The 18958-nt window shown below is 26.2% G+C and overlaps 1 protein-coding gene across 4 annotated transcripts in view; it reads left to right on the forward strand.

The window, feature by feature from the left end:
• Window positions 1–18958, forward strand: part of LOC122506950 (Krueppel-like factor 3) — a 461038-nt gene that overhangs the window by 399556 nt on the left and 42524 nt on the right. For 2 of the 4 annotated variants that reach the window (XM_043619413.1, XM_043619406.1), the window contains exon 5: window positions 5995–6048. The exons of the other annotated variants lie outside the window; for them this stretch is intronic. In XM_043619413.1, the coding sequence (XP_043475348.1) occupies window positions 5995–6048 (54 nt within the window). The remainder of the gene's footprint in view (window positions 1–5994; window positions 6049–18958) is intronic. 4 annotated transcript variants of the gene reach the window in all.

Here is an 18958-nt window from a genome sequence, read left to right on the forward strand (position 1 = left end):
ATTATTTAATTATTCAATTTGTGAAGTAATTAACAAATTGAGTTATTATTTAACTATTTAATTTGTAAACGAATCAATAAATAAATTAATTGTTAAGTACTGAATGTACAAATTAGAAGTTAAAATTGATAAAAAATTGATGAAATCTTTCTCTTCGGTGTTTAATGATTTACGGAGGAAGAAAATAAAGAAAAAGAAAAATTTTTGCAAAAAGGAAAATTTTTTTTTGAACTAGAAAGAACTGTTTTAAAATTCTCTCAACGTTGTCTCAACGTGAATTGTTCCACGTGTCCCATGACCGAGTACACAAATCAGATATTGATTGAATGTTCACTTGATCAGCAATTTATAAAATCCGTTTTCCTTACACAACACGATCATTTAGTGCTCTCCGAGTGCCTTTCTGCTTTGAATTTGAATATCAATTTTTTTTTGCCTTTCACTTCGAGAGACTCAGGGGAAGAATATGCAAAATTCTCTTTAAAATATGCGAATAATAAATTTATAATATTTCCAACTACCCCTCAGACAGGCAATGAAGTAACTTTTTCTGTTTGAAAGAAGAAATCGAATTTAATTTTTATTCTCAACTTAATTCTTTATTTTATTTAACTTCAATGTACTATTTTATTTTTTTATTTCATTTAATTTTCGTATTTAAATTAATTTTTTTATTCTATTTAATTTATATATTTTATATAAATTTTTATTTTATTTACTTTCTATATTTAATTAAATTTTTATTTTATTTACTTTCTATATTCAGTTAAATTTCTTTAAAATATTTAATTTTTTGTTTTCCTTTTCCACCCCTAAGTTTTTATTTTATTCAATTTTCATATTCTGAACGTTCAAATTGAACGAAATTAATTTATTTCTTCTTGAAATTAAATTTTTATTTTAGTAATAAAAAAATTAATTATAAAGTTTCAGATTGTATATAATTTCCTTATTTTTTTTTTTGTTTTTTGGTTTTTAATTTTCTTATTTTATTTCAATCTTTTATTTGATATATTTTCTATTTAATTCTCTTCCTTTATTAATTTTTTATTGTATTTAATTTCCTTATTCATTTTTTTTATTTATTGGTTTTTAATTTTTCTTCTTTTATTTAATTCTTTCATTTTATTTATTATCTGTGTTCTATTTAATTTCCATGTTCTATTCAAGAATACATCATTTATCCGAAAAATAAAATCCCAATTATTAACTGATTTACTCATCAAAGAGTGAATGAAATTTTGATCATAAAAAAAGCATCAACTTTGGCGAATACCTGCATATAAATTGTTGATCGAAAACTGATTGAACGGGAAAGTTTTTTTTTCTTCTCTCTTCAGAGCGTTGTTTTCTTTATGAGAAGACATTTTTATATATTGGACAAAGTTTATGGGTAAAAACTGTCAGTATCGTTTAAATTCTGTTCCTTGCGTTCTCAATTAAAGCGTACACCTGCCAATTATTGTACATTTGACACCTCGGGCATTAAACAGATATCATATCTGAATGATAATCAGGTGAAATAAATAACCGAAAGTTAATAAGCGATCGTACACCTTATCGTGACGTGGATCACATCCTATTAAAGGTAAATCACATGCTTCTGGTATTTTACGTCAAAATTCATCCACTCTCTTTTTTACATAAATTTTACATATACTCGGTTTTTTTTCATTTTTCTTCAATCTATCATCGAGGAAATTACCTTTCAACTAAAGATTTCTTTTCAGAATAAAAAATATTTTTATCCACTCTGTTAATTATTGACATATTTTTTTAACTTTTCTATTATTAACATTTTCTTTTCTTTTAAAAGACGAAATTGATTTTCGGATAAAATGAATAAAAGACAGATTTAAAATTATAGTAGGTATTTCTTTTAATTATTATCATTTTATTTTTGACTCGAAGAAATATTCCGAATGTTAAATAAATTATCCGCACGTACAGGATAAAAATTGTCAATAATTAATACTAATTAATGAATTAATAATTGAAATATCATTACTTAGTAAGATAAGGAAAATTTCCATAATTAAAACTAATAGAAGAGATAAAAATATTCCATTTCCTGATTTCAGGAAAATATACTTTTTTAAAAATTTAATCCCATAATACGATACAATTCATGGAAAAGAGAAAAAAAAATTAGAGCACACTCAGTATATAATTAAAATTAAACGGGTAATTTAATTTCAAACATTTAAAACCAATTGCAATCTAATTTGATAGTGAATCTGTTTAATTAATCGACTATAGAAATTCAGAATGTTATAATTACATTGCCGAACGAGGTCAGCGGACTGAGAAAATGATTAAAATATTTCTGTTTAAAAATAATTCTAGAGCTGCGCGGCAATATAGGATAATTAATTAATTTACCCGTAAGATCTTTAGTATTCAGAGAGCAGTAATTATTTAACCTTTTACGGAGGGAATAGGAGAATGTTCGTGAGAGAAATTTGACGAGCCATAAATCTGATTTTCAAATTTACAAAGACGTTTACATAATATTAATAGGGTATCGCAATGAATTCTTGACTAGAAGACGTCTGCATTCAAGAAATCTCGAAATGATTAATCAATTTCAATTCTAGCTTATTTTTTTCTCCTTTTTGTAATCCATGTAAAGTAGAACTAAAGCATTTTTTTATAGAATGAAAATGATTTATTTCGTTTATTTTAATCGATGTAAAACTGGGGCAAATTTTTTTTAATTGGGACAAAAATTATTTGTTTCGTTAATTAAATCCTTCTAAAAAACTAAAAAATATGTTTTCAATTAGGATACAAATTTTTTTTATTAAAATATTTATTTTCCATATTTATCAATGAAAAAAAGATTTATTTTTTAAAATATTTTTTCCCTTTATTTATTAACGAAAGAAAAATTTATTATCTTCAATATTTATTTTACATATTAATTAACGAAAGAAAATTATTTGTTTTCTTAAATATTTATTTTCCATATTTATCAACGAAAAAAATTATTTATTTCCCTTAATACCTACCTACTTATTTATTTTTCAAATTTATTAGCGGAAAAAATTCCCTACAATTCGTTACGTGTAAATTACACTTATTAACAGGTAATAAATCGATGAACGGGAGGAAGGGGGGGGGGAGATATTTTCGAGGAAAAAAAATTCTCGTTTTTTGGAAATAAAAAGTCGATGTGATTAAGTGAAAATCTTACTTTTCATAAAGACATAATTGCTACGGTTAACCTAATTTACCAGGAATCGCTTATTATAATTATGTGACACGCTTTCAATTTTTAACGTGTCCCTGATAATAACAGACATGGAAGTATCAATAAGTCGTTATTGAATTTCCAAAGACAGTATTTTCGAATCGCAAAAAGAGGAACTTTTCAGAGACCGTCAATTATTTTAATAACGATAATTTCAAAATTTTTTTATTTTTTTCATGCCAATAATTGAAAATGAAAAAAATGTTCAACCAACACTTTCAAAAAAATTTTATTGAGAATTCTTTTATAATATAACTGTAAAATTAGTATTTTTCGCAAAAAGAGAGAGAATCGATTGTCTGCAAAGAACAATCGATTGTGTATTTTAAAAAAGAATAATAATAGAATATTCGATTTTTTCTAAATTATTCTAAATTTAAAATAAAAACACGATTTTTTATTAAATAAGTGCAATTTCCAAAAAGATCTTCTATTAATATTGATTATTGGAACGACTGATTATGGGTACCATTGATAAATGGTATCACTGCTTTTTGTGCCATTGATAATTAGTATCATTGATTTTTTTAACCATTGATAATTGGTACCATTGATTTATTGTGCCATTAATAATTGGTACCTTTAATCTATCATACTATTGATAATTGGTACCATTTTTTGCCGTTACTATTAATAGTTGGTACCAAGAGTTAATAGTGTTATTAAATATTGGTACCACTGATTATTGGTACCATTGTTAATTTTTGTCACATATTGCTGATACGATTAATAATTGGAACCATAAGTTGCTTGAACCTTTGATAAAAATTATTATATTGCTGGTACAATTAACAACAAGTATTACATTGCTGGTACCATTAATAATCAGTATTATGTCGCTGGTACCATTAATCATCAGTATTATATTCCTGGTACCATTAATAATCTATATTATATACCTGGTACCATTAATAATTGGTATCAAGAATCGCAGTTATCATTAATTATTGCTATCATACACTACTGGAACCATTATATATTGTTACCATATAACCATAAGTAATAGAGACCACATTTTGCTAGTACTATTAGTGATTGGTACCAATGAGTTCTGTTACTAATTATCTTTGGTACCAATGATTTCTGGTACCAATTATCTTTAGTACCAATGACCTATGGTATCAATTATCTTTAGTAACAATGGTACCAATGACCAATGGTACCAATGATCTATAGTATTAATTATCTTTAGTAACAATGACTTATGGTACCAATTATCTGTGGTATCAATTGTCTTTAGTAACAATAAATTATGGTACCAATTATCTATGGTATCAATTCTCTTTAGTAACAATGACTTATGGTACCAATTATCTATGGTATCAATTCTCTTTAGTAACAATGACTTATGGTACCAATTAGCTATGGTATCAATTGTCTTTAGTACCAACAACCTTTGGTAAATTGTTACTAATAATATCTTTGGTACCAATAATATTTAGTACCAATGATCTATGATACCAATTATCTTTGGTACCAATGATTTCTGTTACTAATTATCTTTGGTACCAATGATTTCTGGTAGCAATTATCTTTTGGTAGAAATTATCTTTAGTACCAATAATCTATGGTAACAATTATCTTTGATACCAATGATCGTTGGTACCAACATTTATTGATATAAATCCCCTGACAAATTGTTTATAACTCTTCTAATTTTTATATTTCATTCACTAATTTTTGCTACCAGTAATTGTTAATATTGTTTGTTTTGGTTACCAAAAATTGTTGTATTGGAAATTTTTTCCCTAAATACTTAGTGGGAAAAAAATATTATCGAAAGTTGATGATAGAAATCAAACGTTAAATATAGTTATTCGTTGTTCCCACAATGTATGGCCATAAAATAATGCTCTTATTATTCGTAGTTTACAAGGAACGCCTCCTTGCGACCTGTTGTAAATTTGTGTCACGTCCTCTTTGAGAAAATAAATAAATAAAAAAAAAATTGAAATCGTTGGCTGTGTTGATATCGAAGTGCAGCTAGACACTGTTTATATGCGCCGTTACCGAGAATTTACTGAACTTACCGATATTTATGAATAGTTGTTTAACTTACACTTGAACATAGCGCGTCGCCGCCAACTCGTAAAGCATATAACGTTTTTGCGGTCGGCCTGCGGGATAAACGAAACGAAACGCAGCATTGCGCGAGCGTTATTCACACTTCGCCCACGCCCTGGGAAATTTTCATCTCTATATATATATATAGATATACAGATCCACATGTAGAAATATGTATATATATGTATACATAGGTATATATATATATATATATATATATATATACGCATATTTACCTGCATGCATTTTGCCTTCGATCATGTCGAATACTCGTCCTCCCTTTCGCACACACAAAACTTCTCTCACGATAATTTATTCCTGCACGGGAATTTATGCATATAAACGTCGGCCACGGTCACGGCCTAATACTTACTTTGCCAGTTATAGACGCGAAGGTCGAAATGGATTAACACGTGATTCTTGTGATACAGGATATTTTCTATTGCTAATATTGTATTCATAGTGTACAATTAAAAGCACTCGACACGACCTCCGACATTATTCCTGACGTGATAGTAAAGAAAGAGAGAGAGAGAGAGAAAATACATTATCATTTTTTTTTGCTCCATAATATTCGAAAGTTTACCTCTACCATTATTAACATTATTATACCTAATTAAATATATATTAAAGTCTTTTTTATAATTGAGTAATTTGTTTTCACTTTTTTTTTGTTGCAGGTGAGTCGAATCTTCACGCTGTTCTCACGCGAGAATGCTTTGAAATTCAAGGTATGAGAATATCAGAGAGAGAGAGAGAGAGAAAGAAGGAGGAAATTAAATATTCAAGGAAATAGAAATTTACTGTTTTGAGAAATGGTAAATTGCAAAATAAGTATGATTTTGGTGTGAGTTTTCAGTTGGGGAAGGAGGTAATTTATTGTTATTAGTTGATGATTATTTTTGTATATCGTGTTGGAGGAAAATTGATATTTTGCTTGTTTTTTTTATTTTTGTTTTATGAATAATAGCAGCAACTGATTATGGTACCAACTATCAATTAATGGTACTATAAATATCATCAAATAATAATGGTACCATACATCGACCTTTAATGATATCAATAAATATTGGTACCATTGAAAATTGCTTTTAACTTTTTGTACCATTGATAATTGATACTATTAATAATTAGTTAATCAATTTCCTTCAAATAACAAAAATTTTTTCAACTTCATTAAGAAAATAAATTGTTACAAAATATTTGTGAATTAAAATTAACATTGAATACAATTAGATTAAAAAATCCAATTAAATTAGAATAAACATTGAATTAAATTCGAATGAAATTAAATTTAAAGAATAAAATTAAAAGAAATTTGAATTAAAATTTCATGAAATTGAAAATAATATTGAATTAAATTAGAATTAAAATTGAATAAAGTGAGATTGAAAATTATATGAAAGTAAAATCATAATTGAATGGAAATAAAATTAGAACTCAATAAAATTAGAATTAAAATTGACATATGCTAGAATTAGAATTGAATAAAATGCGAATTGATACTAATTTAAATTAGAATTAAAAATAAATAAAACAATAATTAGAATTGAATAAAAATTTAAAATAAAATTAAATATAATTAGAAGTTAAATTGAATAAAACTAGGAATAAAAATTGTACAAAATTAGATTTCAAGACAAATGAAATTGAAATCAAGGTTTAATAAAATCAGAATTAAAATTAAATGTAATTAGAATTAAAATGAAATAAAACTAGAATTGAATTTGACTAAAATCAGAATTAAAAATAATTGAAATAAGAATTAGAAGTGAAGAAAATTAAAAATAAAATATAAATTTAAGTAATAGGTACTTAATGAAAATCAGAATTAAAATTAAATGTATTAATTTAGAACTAAAATTAAATAAAACTAGAATTGAATTCGAATCAAATTAGAATCAAAATCAAATGAAATCAGAAGGAAAACGAAATGGAATCATAATTGAACTTGAACGAAACTAGAATTAAAATTGAGTGAAATTAGATTTAAAAATTAAACGAAACCGTAATTAAAATTGAAAGAAACTAGAATTAATGAAATCATATAATAATATTAAATGAAACTGCTATTAAAATAAATGCAAACAATATATTTTGTTAAAATAAAAATTCAGACCTGAATTATATACCTAATTCCTCAAATAAATCTTAATTATCTATTGAGACTTAAATTGAATAATTCTGTAAAAGAGAATAGATAATAAATAATCCGCATTCGGTAATAACAGAAAATTTCTATTCATAGAAGACTAATTAAACTATTAAACAAGCGTTATAGTAATATAAATAAATCAACTTCCGCATTTTTCTCAAAAAACTTTCCCCATTTTCGTTTGCCAATACACCTGCTCATAATTTACAATCTTGACTTGATTAATTTTCAATTTATCCCTTAAATAGGTGTATGCAGGCCTCGCGAGACAAACTCTCACGTATTGAAGATAATTATTTTAAGTAAATTCATCCGTCGATTATAGAGCGTTACTCGCGTGGACGATCCGCTAATTAATTACCCCGTTTTCGCATCCATATTGCACACCTTGTTAACCAAATGGAATATCTTAAGAGGCACGCTTTCGACCTCGTATATATATGTAGTATATTAAAAGCAGAGTTTTAATACCATACAAGGTAGTAACCAATAAAAACCAGTGGTACCTGCTTAGACAAGGTATATTTACCTTAACAAATTCGTAAACATGTTTTCCGTAATGTAAGTCGTGGAATCTTTTAGTTCAAGTATAAATATGTAAACCTCCACTGAAATGATTTTAATGTAAAGCCTTTTGGAAATTTAACTATTTCTAAAAATTATAACTGTAATTCTTCTAAAATTCAATCATTTTTTGTTGTTAAAATTTTTAAATAAAAAATAATATTATACATATCTTTAATCATTTTATTTCAAAATAAAAATTTAAATATTATTACAGTTTTTTTAAATTTGAAATTTAGTTATTTCTAAAACTTCCAATAATTAATTATTATCTATAATTTTAATTGAAATTCAATTTTAAATCAATTCATATATTGAAAGTTCTACGAGAATTCAATTATTTAAATGCAAAAATAAATAATTTATTGAATAATCCAATATTGCTTAAAATTTAATTCTTATAAACAACTTTATCAAAATTTAATTATATTAAAATTTTATAATTATTATAATAATATAAAAGTATTCAATTCTTATCTAAAATTTTTAATGAAATTCAATTTTAAATCAATTCTTATTTGAAAATTCTACGAGAATTCAATTATTTAAATGCAAAATTAAATAAATTTATTGAAGAATTGAATATTTCTTAAAACTGAATTCTTCTTGAGAGCTATAACAATTTTTTTTTAAATAATTGAATTCGTTCAAAGAATTTTAATAACATTTTAAGAATAATTGCATTTTATGAAAATAATTGAATTTTGAGACGAATTTCATTGGAATTTTTGTTTTAAATAGCTAAATTATTTTGGGAAATTTTATTTAAATACAGGTATTGAAAATCGTTGAATTAAGAAAAATTTTTGAAAATAATTGAAATTTTTACAAGAATTTTATTTATAAAGATAATTGAAATCTTGCCGAGAATTTTTCAAAAAAATTTTCAAAATAATTAAATTTCTTTCAAAGAATTTTATTACTTATGAAAATAATTAAATTCATGTGATGAATATTGTTATTTATGAAAATAATTGAATTTTGGAAGGAATTTTATTAAAATTTCTCAAAAACAATTGAATTGTTCGAAACATTTCATTAAAATTTTTTGAAAGAATAATATTCTTTCAAGAAATTTGATTAAAAATTTATTGAAAATAATTATTAAATTCTAAGAAACAAATTAAATGAACATTTTTTTAAATCATTGAATTCTATCGAAGAATTTTATTAAAATTTTCCAGAATTTAATTTTTTGGAGAATTTTATAACATAAAAATAATCGAATTTTGAGAGGAATTTCATTAAACTTTTTTTTAAATAATTAAATTCTTATGGGAAATTTTATTTAAATAATAGATATTCAAAATCATTGAATCAAAAAAAAAAAAAATTTTGAAAATAATTGAAATTTTTACAATAATTATATCTATATATAATAAGATAATTGAACTCTTGATGAGAATTTAAAAAAAAAATTTCAAAATAATTGAATTTCTGCGAAAAATTTTATAACTTTTGAAAATAATTGAATTATTCGAAAAATTTCTTTATATTTTTTTAAAAATTCTTTCAAGAAATTTGATTAAAAATTTATTGAAAATAATTATTAAATGCTAAGAAACAAATTGGATCAAAATTTTTTACAATAATTGAATTCATTCGAAGAATTTTATTAAAATTTTTTGAAAATTTTTTTTACTCAATAATTTTTACTAATAAAATTCTCTTTTTGTATCTTTACTTAAAAAATTATAAACAAACACCAAAAATTTTTTTGCTTCTTAGGTACCTTTCTTGAAAGCGCGTCACAATTGTTTAAAATTGTTTAATTGCTCATATCTTTTATATAATTAAAGATAAACCAATTTTGTTTTTTGCAGTCAACTCAGGAAATAATACACTTCAAATGATTACTAAACATGTTTACGATATTTTGTAAATTGAATTTTTATTTTAAAATAAAATACGCTTATTTTCAGGCTGGTAGATAAAATTGAATGACTTAACGTTCAGAATGTTCCTAAGTTAACATAAAAAAATTCCTCTTTAATATAAAAAAATAAAATATTATTACATCGTATAAACTCCCTGAATATTTAAATAGTTGTTAATTTTCTGACAATTATTTTGCATTTAAACAATTTTCAACAATTGTTATAATATATTGTATAAAATAAAGAATTATTTTGTCTCCAAAAAGCTGATTTTCTGAAAATTTATACTAATAAATAGAATATTACAAATTTTCAACTAATTTGGTGAGGTTTGCGTCGAAAATCATTAAAATATCTCCTCTAGTTACACATATATATGTATTTATTTATATTTATATTTATATATATGCTTTGTCGACTCGAAGACATGTGTATAGGCAACTGGTAGCCGATCAATATTTTAGTAGATATACCATGGTACCTAATGAACTGAAATAGCCGACGCATTGCGCATAGGGACTTCTGTCTTTGGATATAATGGCAGCTGCTATCCTTTGCGGGTCCACAAGCTCGTTATTTTCCCGCCTCAAGTGCTGCTTACTGTTTTTGGCATTATTGCCAAGCTTCAATGCTCGCCATATGGATTTCCGTCAATGCTTTATGTATAACGGATACCATTTGTAACATTTTCAACATCCTGCTTTTTAAAAGGTCAAACCGTTCCAATATTCACTTCGCTATTTACTGTGAGTAGTGTCTATGGAAAAAAAAAGAATTTTTCGTCTCAAATCAATTGCAGTTATTTCAATTCCACCTCTGAATCTGTTACATAATTCTAACGTATATTTAAATCTGTGATTGAATTTTTCTTCTTGAAAATCAATTTATTATTTTATTTTAATGATTTACTAGCAACAATTCGCGCGCGGCTGATTAATTAATTAAAAAATTAATTCTTATCAAAATTTTTTAACAACAATTTTCTAGTATTTTTTATAAATAAATAGGAGAATAATTTACATAGTAATTTAATTCAGTCAAACGAAATGTGTTATAGAAAAAATATAACAAACAAAATGAATATATTTTTGATTTGTTAATCATAATTTTTTCAAATTTTTCTAATCATGAAAAAATAGTGAAAAATTGAAGAAAAAGAATAGTTCCGCTTTTCTTTCCGCTTGGGTATTATTATTACACGTGCACGGCAAAATGAAACAAGTGCCGTTACTGTATAGGGTTTTACGAGATCAAGACTCGAATCCATGCGTCCAAAGGGTACGTTATAAGCCCCATCGTAGCAGCATGATGAATTATAAGGTACGATAAGGTCGTGTGCGTTAATTTATTATCCATGTAATCGGCGCTTTTTACCCAACTATAGCGCGGGAGAGAGAGAATAATGAAAAAAGAAAAGAAGAAAAAAAAAACGCAGAAAATATCCACGTCAGCTAGCAAAAGCAAACTTGTGAGAAGAGGTGCGACGAAAAATTTTGCAATTTATTAGCTAACCATTTGAAAATCTCCGCGTATTTGTATGTATCTATTATTTTTCTCTTCTTCCTTTTTTTTGCCCCCCCCCCCGTCCCTCCCTCCATCGCCGTTATAATACAAAAATGGCAAAAGTGAACATCACGTTATCCAGAATATAACGCCTTATTCATGTCCAAGATTCAACATCTTTGTGACAATCTTCAATGTTTATGTTAAACGGTCCTTGAAATAACGTGTATATATACAATTTCAAATGTACCGGCAAATTTTACATGAAACCATAGAGACGATAAATAATTAATTCCCTCTTTTCGCGCCTTATACAAATATTGTGTGTGAAAGGAAAAACGAAAATATTGTCTTTCACACTGGGAATTTGATTTATGGTTGATGAAGAAACAGGTGTGCGAATTATTTAAATTTGTTAGCAACTATCGAAGTTGGAATCGAATATAAATTTTTTTCTATACTTTTGTTATCATTTATTGTTGGTTACAACTGGTAGTTAATGGTGGCAATAGGAATTGGTACCAATTTGGTATAGCTGATTTCGTTGATAATTGGTACCAATTATTAATTGTTGGATCCATTGACAACTGGTACCAATAATTTGTACGAATAATTTTTAAGTTCCATTGATAACTAATACAAATTTTTTAAAGCTGATTCCATTCATAAATTGTACTAATTTTTTTATTGCTGATTTCATTGATAACTGGTACCAATAATTAGTACCATTAATTCTTGATTCTATTGATAACTTGTACCAATAATTGGTACGAATAATTCTTAGTTCCATTGATAACTAATACCAATTTTTTATTGATGATTCCATTGATAACTGGTACCAATAATTAGTGCCATAATTTCTTGGTTCTATTGATAACTGGTACTAATAAATGTCACGAATAATTCTTAGTTCCGTTGATAACTGGTACCAATAATTAGTACCATTAATTCTTGATTCCATTGATAACTGATTCCAATTATTAATTGCTGGTTCTATTGAATAGTGGTAACAATTATTTAGTGCATCTCCTTTTGATAATTGGTACCAATTATTAATTGTTGGATCTATTGATAACTGGTACCAATAATTGGTACGAATAATTCTTAGTTCCATTGACAACTGATACCAATTTTTTAAAGCTGATTCCATTCATAAATAGTACCAAAAATTAGTACCATTAATTCTTGATTCTATTGATAACTGATACCAATTATTAATTGCTGGTTCCATTGAATAGTGGTGACTATTATTAAGTGCATCTTCTTTTGATGACTGGTACCAATTATCTTATTTCTGTTACTTATCTTTGCTGGTACCAACTGTTTTATTGATGGTCTTATTGATAACTGGTACCAATTATTATTGTGTGGTTCTATTAACAACCGGTACCACTTATCTTATTGTTCTGGTACCACTTATCTCATTGCTGATCTAATTGATTGTACTATTTGTTGTTATTGTCAGTACTTTAATTTACTGGTACCAATGATTTTGTTGCTGGTTCTATTAAAATTTGGTACCATTTCAATAGTTCCATTGACTTTTATTGGCATCAATAATAATTGGTAGCATATATTGTTGGTATTACTTTTCTTCGTACAATAAAAATACTGCAATATTTTTCTTTGTTGTTGAGTAAAGTGTATTGAAAACAAATTAAATTCTATTGTAAATTTATTGATCTCTGTTGTAAATTCATTTAATTCTTTTGTAGATTAACTAAATTCTATAGTAAATAGACTAAATTCTATTTTAGATAAATTGAATTCTATTGTAAATTAATTGAATTCTATTGTAAATTAATTAAATTCTGTTGTAAATACGTTAAATTCTTTTTTAAGTAAATTAAATTCTTTCATAGAATAAACTAGCGATGCTTTGCAATTTTTATTTGTCTCTTCTGCAAAATAAACCGCCAAGTGTGAATTTAAAAATAAGAATTACTTAATAGGCATCGATATAGTGGGAATTCCGCAAAGGATGCTGTGGCATTAATCGTCCTTATGGGATTGGACCGCGAGAGTAGCACGCGCGGACTATCGGGTACTATTCATGCAAGAAAGTACTCTCTCTCTCTCTCTCTCTCTCTCTCTTTTCTGTACATTTTTCTCCCTGTGGTGAAAATACAAAGGTGAATGTTAAAAATCCATTGCAATGGATGAGCAAAGTATCAAGAAAATGTGGTGTATATCTCGCGACTCGCATGGCCGAGCAGACTTTTGCCATTCCCTCTCGTCTATCTCTCTTTTCCTTGGATAGATTTATCGAGTATCGGCACCTCCAGCGTCCCGCCCCACTTGGACAATTTATACACCTTCGTTTCATTGAAATGGAGCCAGCTGAGAGAGAGCATCTCTCGTATATGTGGCTTATGCTCATCCGCACGCACTTCAAAGTGCGAGAGAGAGAGAGAAAACTTTTCTATTCTTTCATGCAAGCGAAACAAGACAGTACATCAAGTCCCACCAGGAAAATATCGATACAGAATATCATTTTATGAACTCAACAAAAGATTTCTTATCCCGTTGCTCTCAATAACTTAGGAAATATTTAAATACTATTTGAATTCAATTTTATATTATTTTTAAATATTTTCCAGATTTTCTTTTCTTGAATTTCGCGCCAATATGTTTCATTAAATTTCCGTCTAAATGGAATAAAAGTTTTCTTTCGAGAAAATGTAATTAGAATTGTATTGAAAATAATTTAATTCTTGGCAAGATTTTTATTAAAATTCTTTAAAATAACTTAATTGCTTTTAACAAATTATTTCAATATTCTTGAAAATAATGGAGTTTTTTTTAAATAATTTGTACTGAAAATTTTAAAAGTAATTGAATTTTAGCAATAATTCAATTATCTTCAATAATTGAGGCCTTGGATCCAATAACTCGCCCGACGCTCGGAGGAACGCGCAACTGCCAGTCAGTGAGCAGTGAGCGCCTCTGGGCCACTCACTGCTACCCGACTGGTATTAGCGCGTGCCTTCGAGCGTCGGGCGAGTTATTGGATCCAAGGCCTCAATTTGTAATAAAATTTATTGCAAAAAATCAATTTATAAATAATAAAAATCTTCGTAAAAAATTTAATTATTTTTATATTAAATAATGAAACTCTTATCAGGCTTTCACTTATTTAGTTATTTTCAATACAATTTTCATTTATTTTTTCGAAAATTTTAATTATTTTCAAAAATTTTTCAAATATTCAATTATTTGTAGAAATAATACATTTTTTCGCAGAGATTTAATTATTTAAAAAAGTTTTAATAAAATTCTATTCAAAAATTCGATTATTTTCAGAAATAATTAAATTGTTGATGTACTGAAAATCATTGAATTCTTGTGAAGTATTTATAAAAAAAATTTGAAAAATAAATTGAAATATTAAATTATATTAAAATTATTCATAAAAAATTACATTCTTTTTAACAATTTTATTACAGTTTTTTTAATAAATTACATTTTTTTAAGAATTTCATTAAATTTCGTAAAAATAATGAATTTTTTTTTTAAAGTAATTTTAATTGAAAATTTTGAAAATAATTGAAATTTACAAAGAATTTTATTTAAAACTTTTGAGCACAATTGAATTGTTTAGAAAATGTTATAACAATTTTTAAAACTAATTGAACCTGTTAGAAAAATTTTATTAAAATTATCTTGAATAAACAATAATTGAATAATTGAATGTTCTCCTAGAAATTTTATTAAAATTGTACTGCAATTAATTAAATTTCTCAAAAGAATTTTATTATTTACGAACATAATTGAATTCTTGACAAGAATTTTACAATTTATAAAAATAATTGAATTTTTTATTAGAATTGTTGAAAATAATTGAATTTTTATTAAAAATCTTGAAAATAATTGAATTTAAATAATATTTTTAAAAATAATTGTATTGTTTCGTGAAATTTTATTAAAATTTTGTATTGAAAATAATTGAATTTCCCCGAAACATTTTATTATTTATGAAAAAAATTGAATTTCTTTGAAGAATTTCATTATTTATGAAAATAATTTAATTCTTGCGGAGGATTCTACAATTAATAAAAATAATTAAATTTTTTCGAAGAATTTTATCTGAATTTTTGAGAATAATTGAATTTTTTAAAGAAATTTTGTTAAAAATTTTGAAAATAATGATTATTTTGAAAATTGATGTTTATTCTTGGAAATATAACGAGCGATACGTCGCTAGTAATAAATAAATTTTGCAAATATCAAAGTAGCGTTAAAAAAACAATTATTCGAAGGAGAAAAAAGTACAGAGAAAAAAAAAGAATTTATTTGTATTTTTCTCCCTCGGTCTAAAAATAGTTGATAGCAATATGTTGCGTAACAGTGTATAAGGAGATGAATTGATATCCGAGCAATATGTAATTCTCGTATAAAGTGTGCATCACAGGGTTGAGCAAAAGGCGTGAGAACACCGATACTAATGGCCAATGGTCAAGCACTTCGTGTTTCTGGATTTTAAGATCGTATCTCCACTAAATGCAGTATAATGTCATAACTTCAGAAATGAACTCTCCGCTTGGAGGAAACGTGCGTGCTTGCACACTTTTCTTTTGCGTGTACCATGTCCTCTAAGACGGTAAATCACCCCTCACTCTTGAGAATCCTTGTCTAAAGTAATACACCACACACACACACTTCCTCTTTTATTGACCAGACGCGATGACCAAATGGAGTTTCATTCTCGACATCGAAAAATTATTAAAATTCTATTTTTGACTTTTATTTTCCTTGTAAAGTTTACTTCACACTTTAACTTGTATTCCTTTACAACACAAAAAGCAAAAAAAAAAAATTTTTTTTCTTAACATAATATTTATTAAAATAATGAATAAAGAAAAGAAATTTTTTTTTCATCCCAATAAGAAAGGCAATTTATTATAAACTAATTTGCAATAAATTTATAATAAAGGATTCTATGGCACTTGGTTTTTCTTTTTTTTTTTGCTTCTGTTCAAAACTTGAATGCAAAATGCACTGACTTTGAATAAAGGGAACATTGAATGGAGCTGCGCCCTTTGTGGTATTCATACCAGTTGACCTTGACGAGTGCCTCAAGACAACTGTCTCGAATTTCAGGAACACCGTATAAAGTACATTGTCCTCATAAACTATTAATTTTTCTCTAAAGGGAAAAATTCCACTCCTAACGATCACTAATTTTTATTTAAATCTAATAAATTTGTATTTGAAAAAATAAGTTCCGCATTGGAACCAAATACAAATATAATATATAATGAATACAAAAAATAGGTTTTTAAATAAAAAATAAAAAAATAATTTTAAATAAAACAAATAAATATATTTGTTTTTAAAAATTCAACATGGCGAATCCAACATGGCGACTGAAAAGATCAAAATCACTTGAAACTTGTTACTCTGAGTATTTTGGGTCGCTGATAACGAATACATGTAAACAAGGGAAATTAAAAAAAATGTATGGGAAATTTTCCAGGGAATGAAAAATTAAACCGATGCAACAAATACTGGGAATATAGAATTACCTAATGAATTTGTGTAAATCTATACTTTTTTCTCTTTTATTCTTTTTCCTTTTAAATCACACACAGTGGAACTTTGTTAGCATCTAACTATATTGATTTCATTAAAGATTTAATGATTCCATTCGAGATTGCTTTGACAAATGAATACAGTATCATTTTATCGATAAAATATCTCATTATACTATGTGTGCTATTATTGCTTAGTTCCACTATCACTTTGAGGGGTATATATACATATATATATAAAAGGAGTAATTAAATACGTCCATACAGCGATCGTAAAGATATCTCATTTTCCAGTTGGATTTGTCTGTCTGCTTATATATACTTATTGAGATAAGATCTGATTAGGCACTCTTTGCTGCAATGGTAATTAAATATAATTAGTTATAGGGCTATTTGCTTGCATTCGAGAATCCCCCCTCCCCCAGCACACTTCTCCCTCTTAAGTGGTACATATGCAAATGTGATATTTATCAATTGTTCTCTTGTAATTGATCAACGTAAATGATTCTTTAGTTTTTATGCTATTCGTGTCATCCTTTCACTTAATTTTAATTTACATTGGTCGTGAAAATTAATTTTTATTTATTTTTAATGAATTTTTTAATACGTTGATATTATGTATGACTACTTTTTTTATAAATATACTCTTCTATTTTTGAAAGTACTGCAGGAATCTTGAAATTCAATATGGAGATGGTATTCACCACCTGAGAACGCCAAGGACACCGCTAGATGGCAGTTGAGCTGATAAAATCAGATTCAACGTCATCTAGTGGCGTTCTTGGTGTTCTCAAGTGGAGAAATTAAACTATTTGCAACTATTACGAATATTCTACAATAATTTTGTTACTATTTTTTATTTCTAAATTCATTCCAAGCCATGAAGCAGGTACTGAAAAACGTAGCCTCAACTCAGAAATCGTCTGTTTTCCTTTATATTTTTCTAATAATAATAATAATAATATTTATATCAATATACATTATTAACATACAAAAATTATAATAATTAACATTAATTATAAAATTATTGTAATTATATTATTATAGTTTAGATTTATTTTTTTATTTTTATGTATTCGTCCACTTAGCGAGAGAGGGGGAAGTAGCGTCCTTATTTAAAACGCTTAATAATAAAATAATATTTTACTCATAAAGTTTAGTAAAATTAACTTTGATTTAAAACATTATTATAAAAATTAGTTTTATTTATTTTTATTTTGTTCTTTTTTATTAATTATTAATAATAAATATAATATATTTTTCAACATTTTTTTTTTATTACTGAATTTTTATTAATTATTAATTTATTATTGTTATTTTTTATTTATTATTATTTTAGATATTCATAATTATAAAAATTTATAACAATAACAGTATATTAAATTAAATACAAAAATGATGAATTAACAATGTTACACAATAGAAAATTAATGAATAAAAAAATTCAATATTAAATATTGTCGTTTCGATTAAATAATTTTAAATAAGCGCGCTTTTTTCTACAAAAAGAAAAATTTATAGTAGCGCAAGCGCAATAGACTGACGGTCGTTGGCATCACTGATTAGTGGGCCCAGTGATAGGAAACTTTTCTTGCTACGGGCCTGATGCGTCGCCCTGACGTCAAGATTTTCAACATTCAAAGGATTGAAAATACGCTTTTATTAATTAATTGGTGAAATTGTACCCTGTGGAGGAAATAAACAAACACTAGGCGGAAAATAACATCAAAGGGCATTGAGAAGAGATCAATTGAGTTGATATTTCATTTTTCGAAAAATTATGGGGAGCCGCACCTACTTGAGCCGGCACTGCCATAGCAGACGACAAAACCACGTGGCGAGAAATTGCAGGCGAGACGCAGCGATGGAGGGGGAACTCCCATGCTTCGCCGGCCGGTGAATTAATTCAAGCGCTCTTTTCTTCACTGGACAGCGTTTAAAGAAGATGGAATTTCTAAAAGTGAAATATAGATTCTACTTTGGTGAATAAGTGAATGTTCTTCAACATGTG

The sequence above is a fragment of the Leptopilina heterotoma genome, unplaced genomic scaffold, assembly GCF_015476425.1.
Source record: "Leptopilina heterotoma isolate Lh14 unplaced genomic scaffold, ASM1547642v1 Lhet_114, whole genome shotgun sequence".
Lineage (NCBI taxonomy): Eukaryota > Metazoa > Arthropoda > Insecta > Hymenoptera > Figitidae > Leptopilina > Leptopilina heterotoma.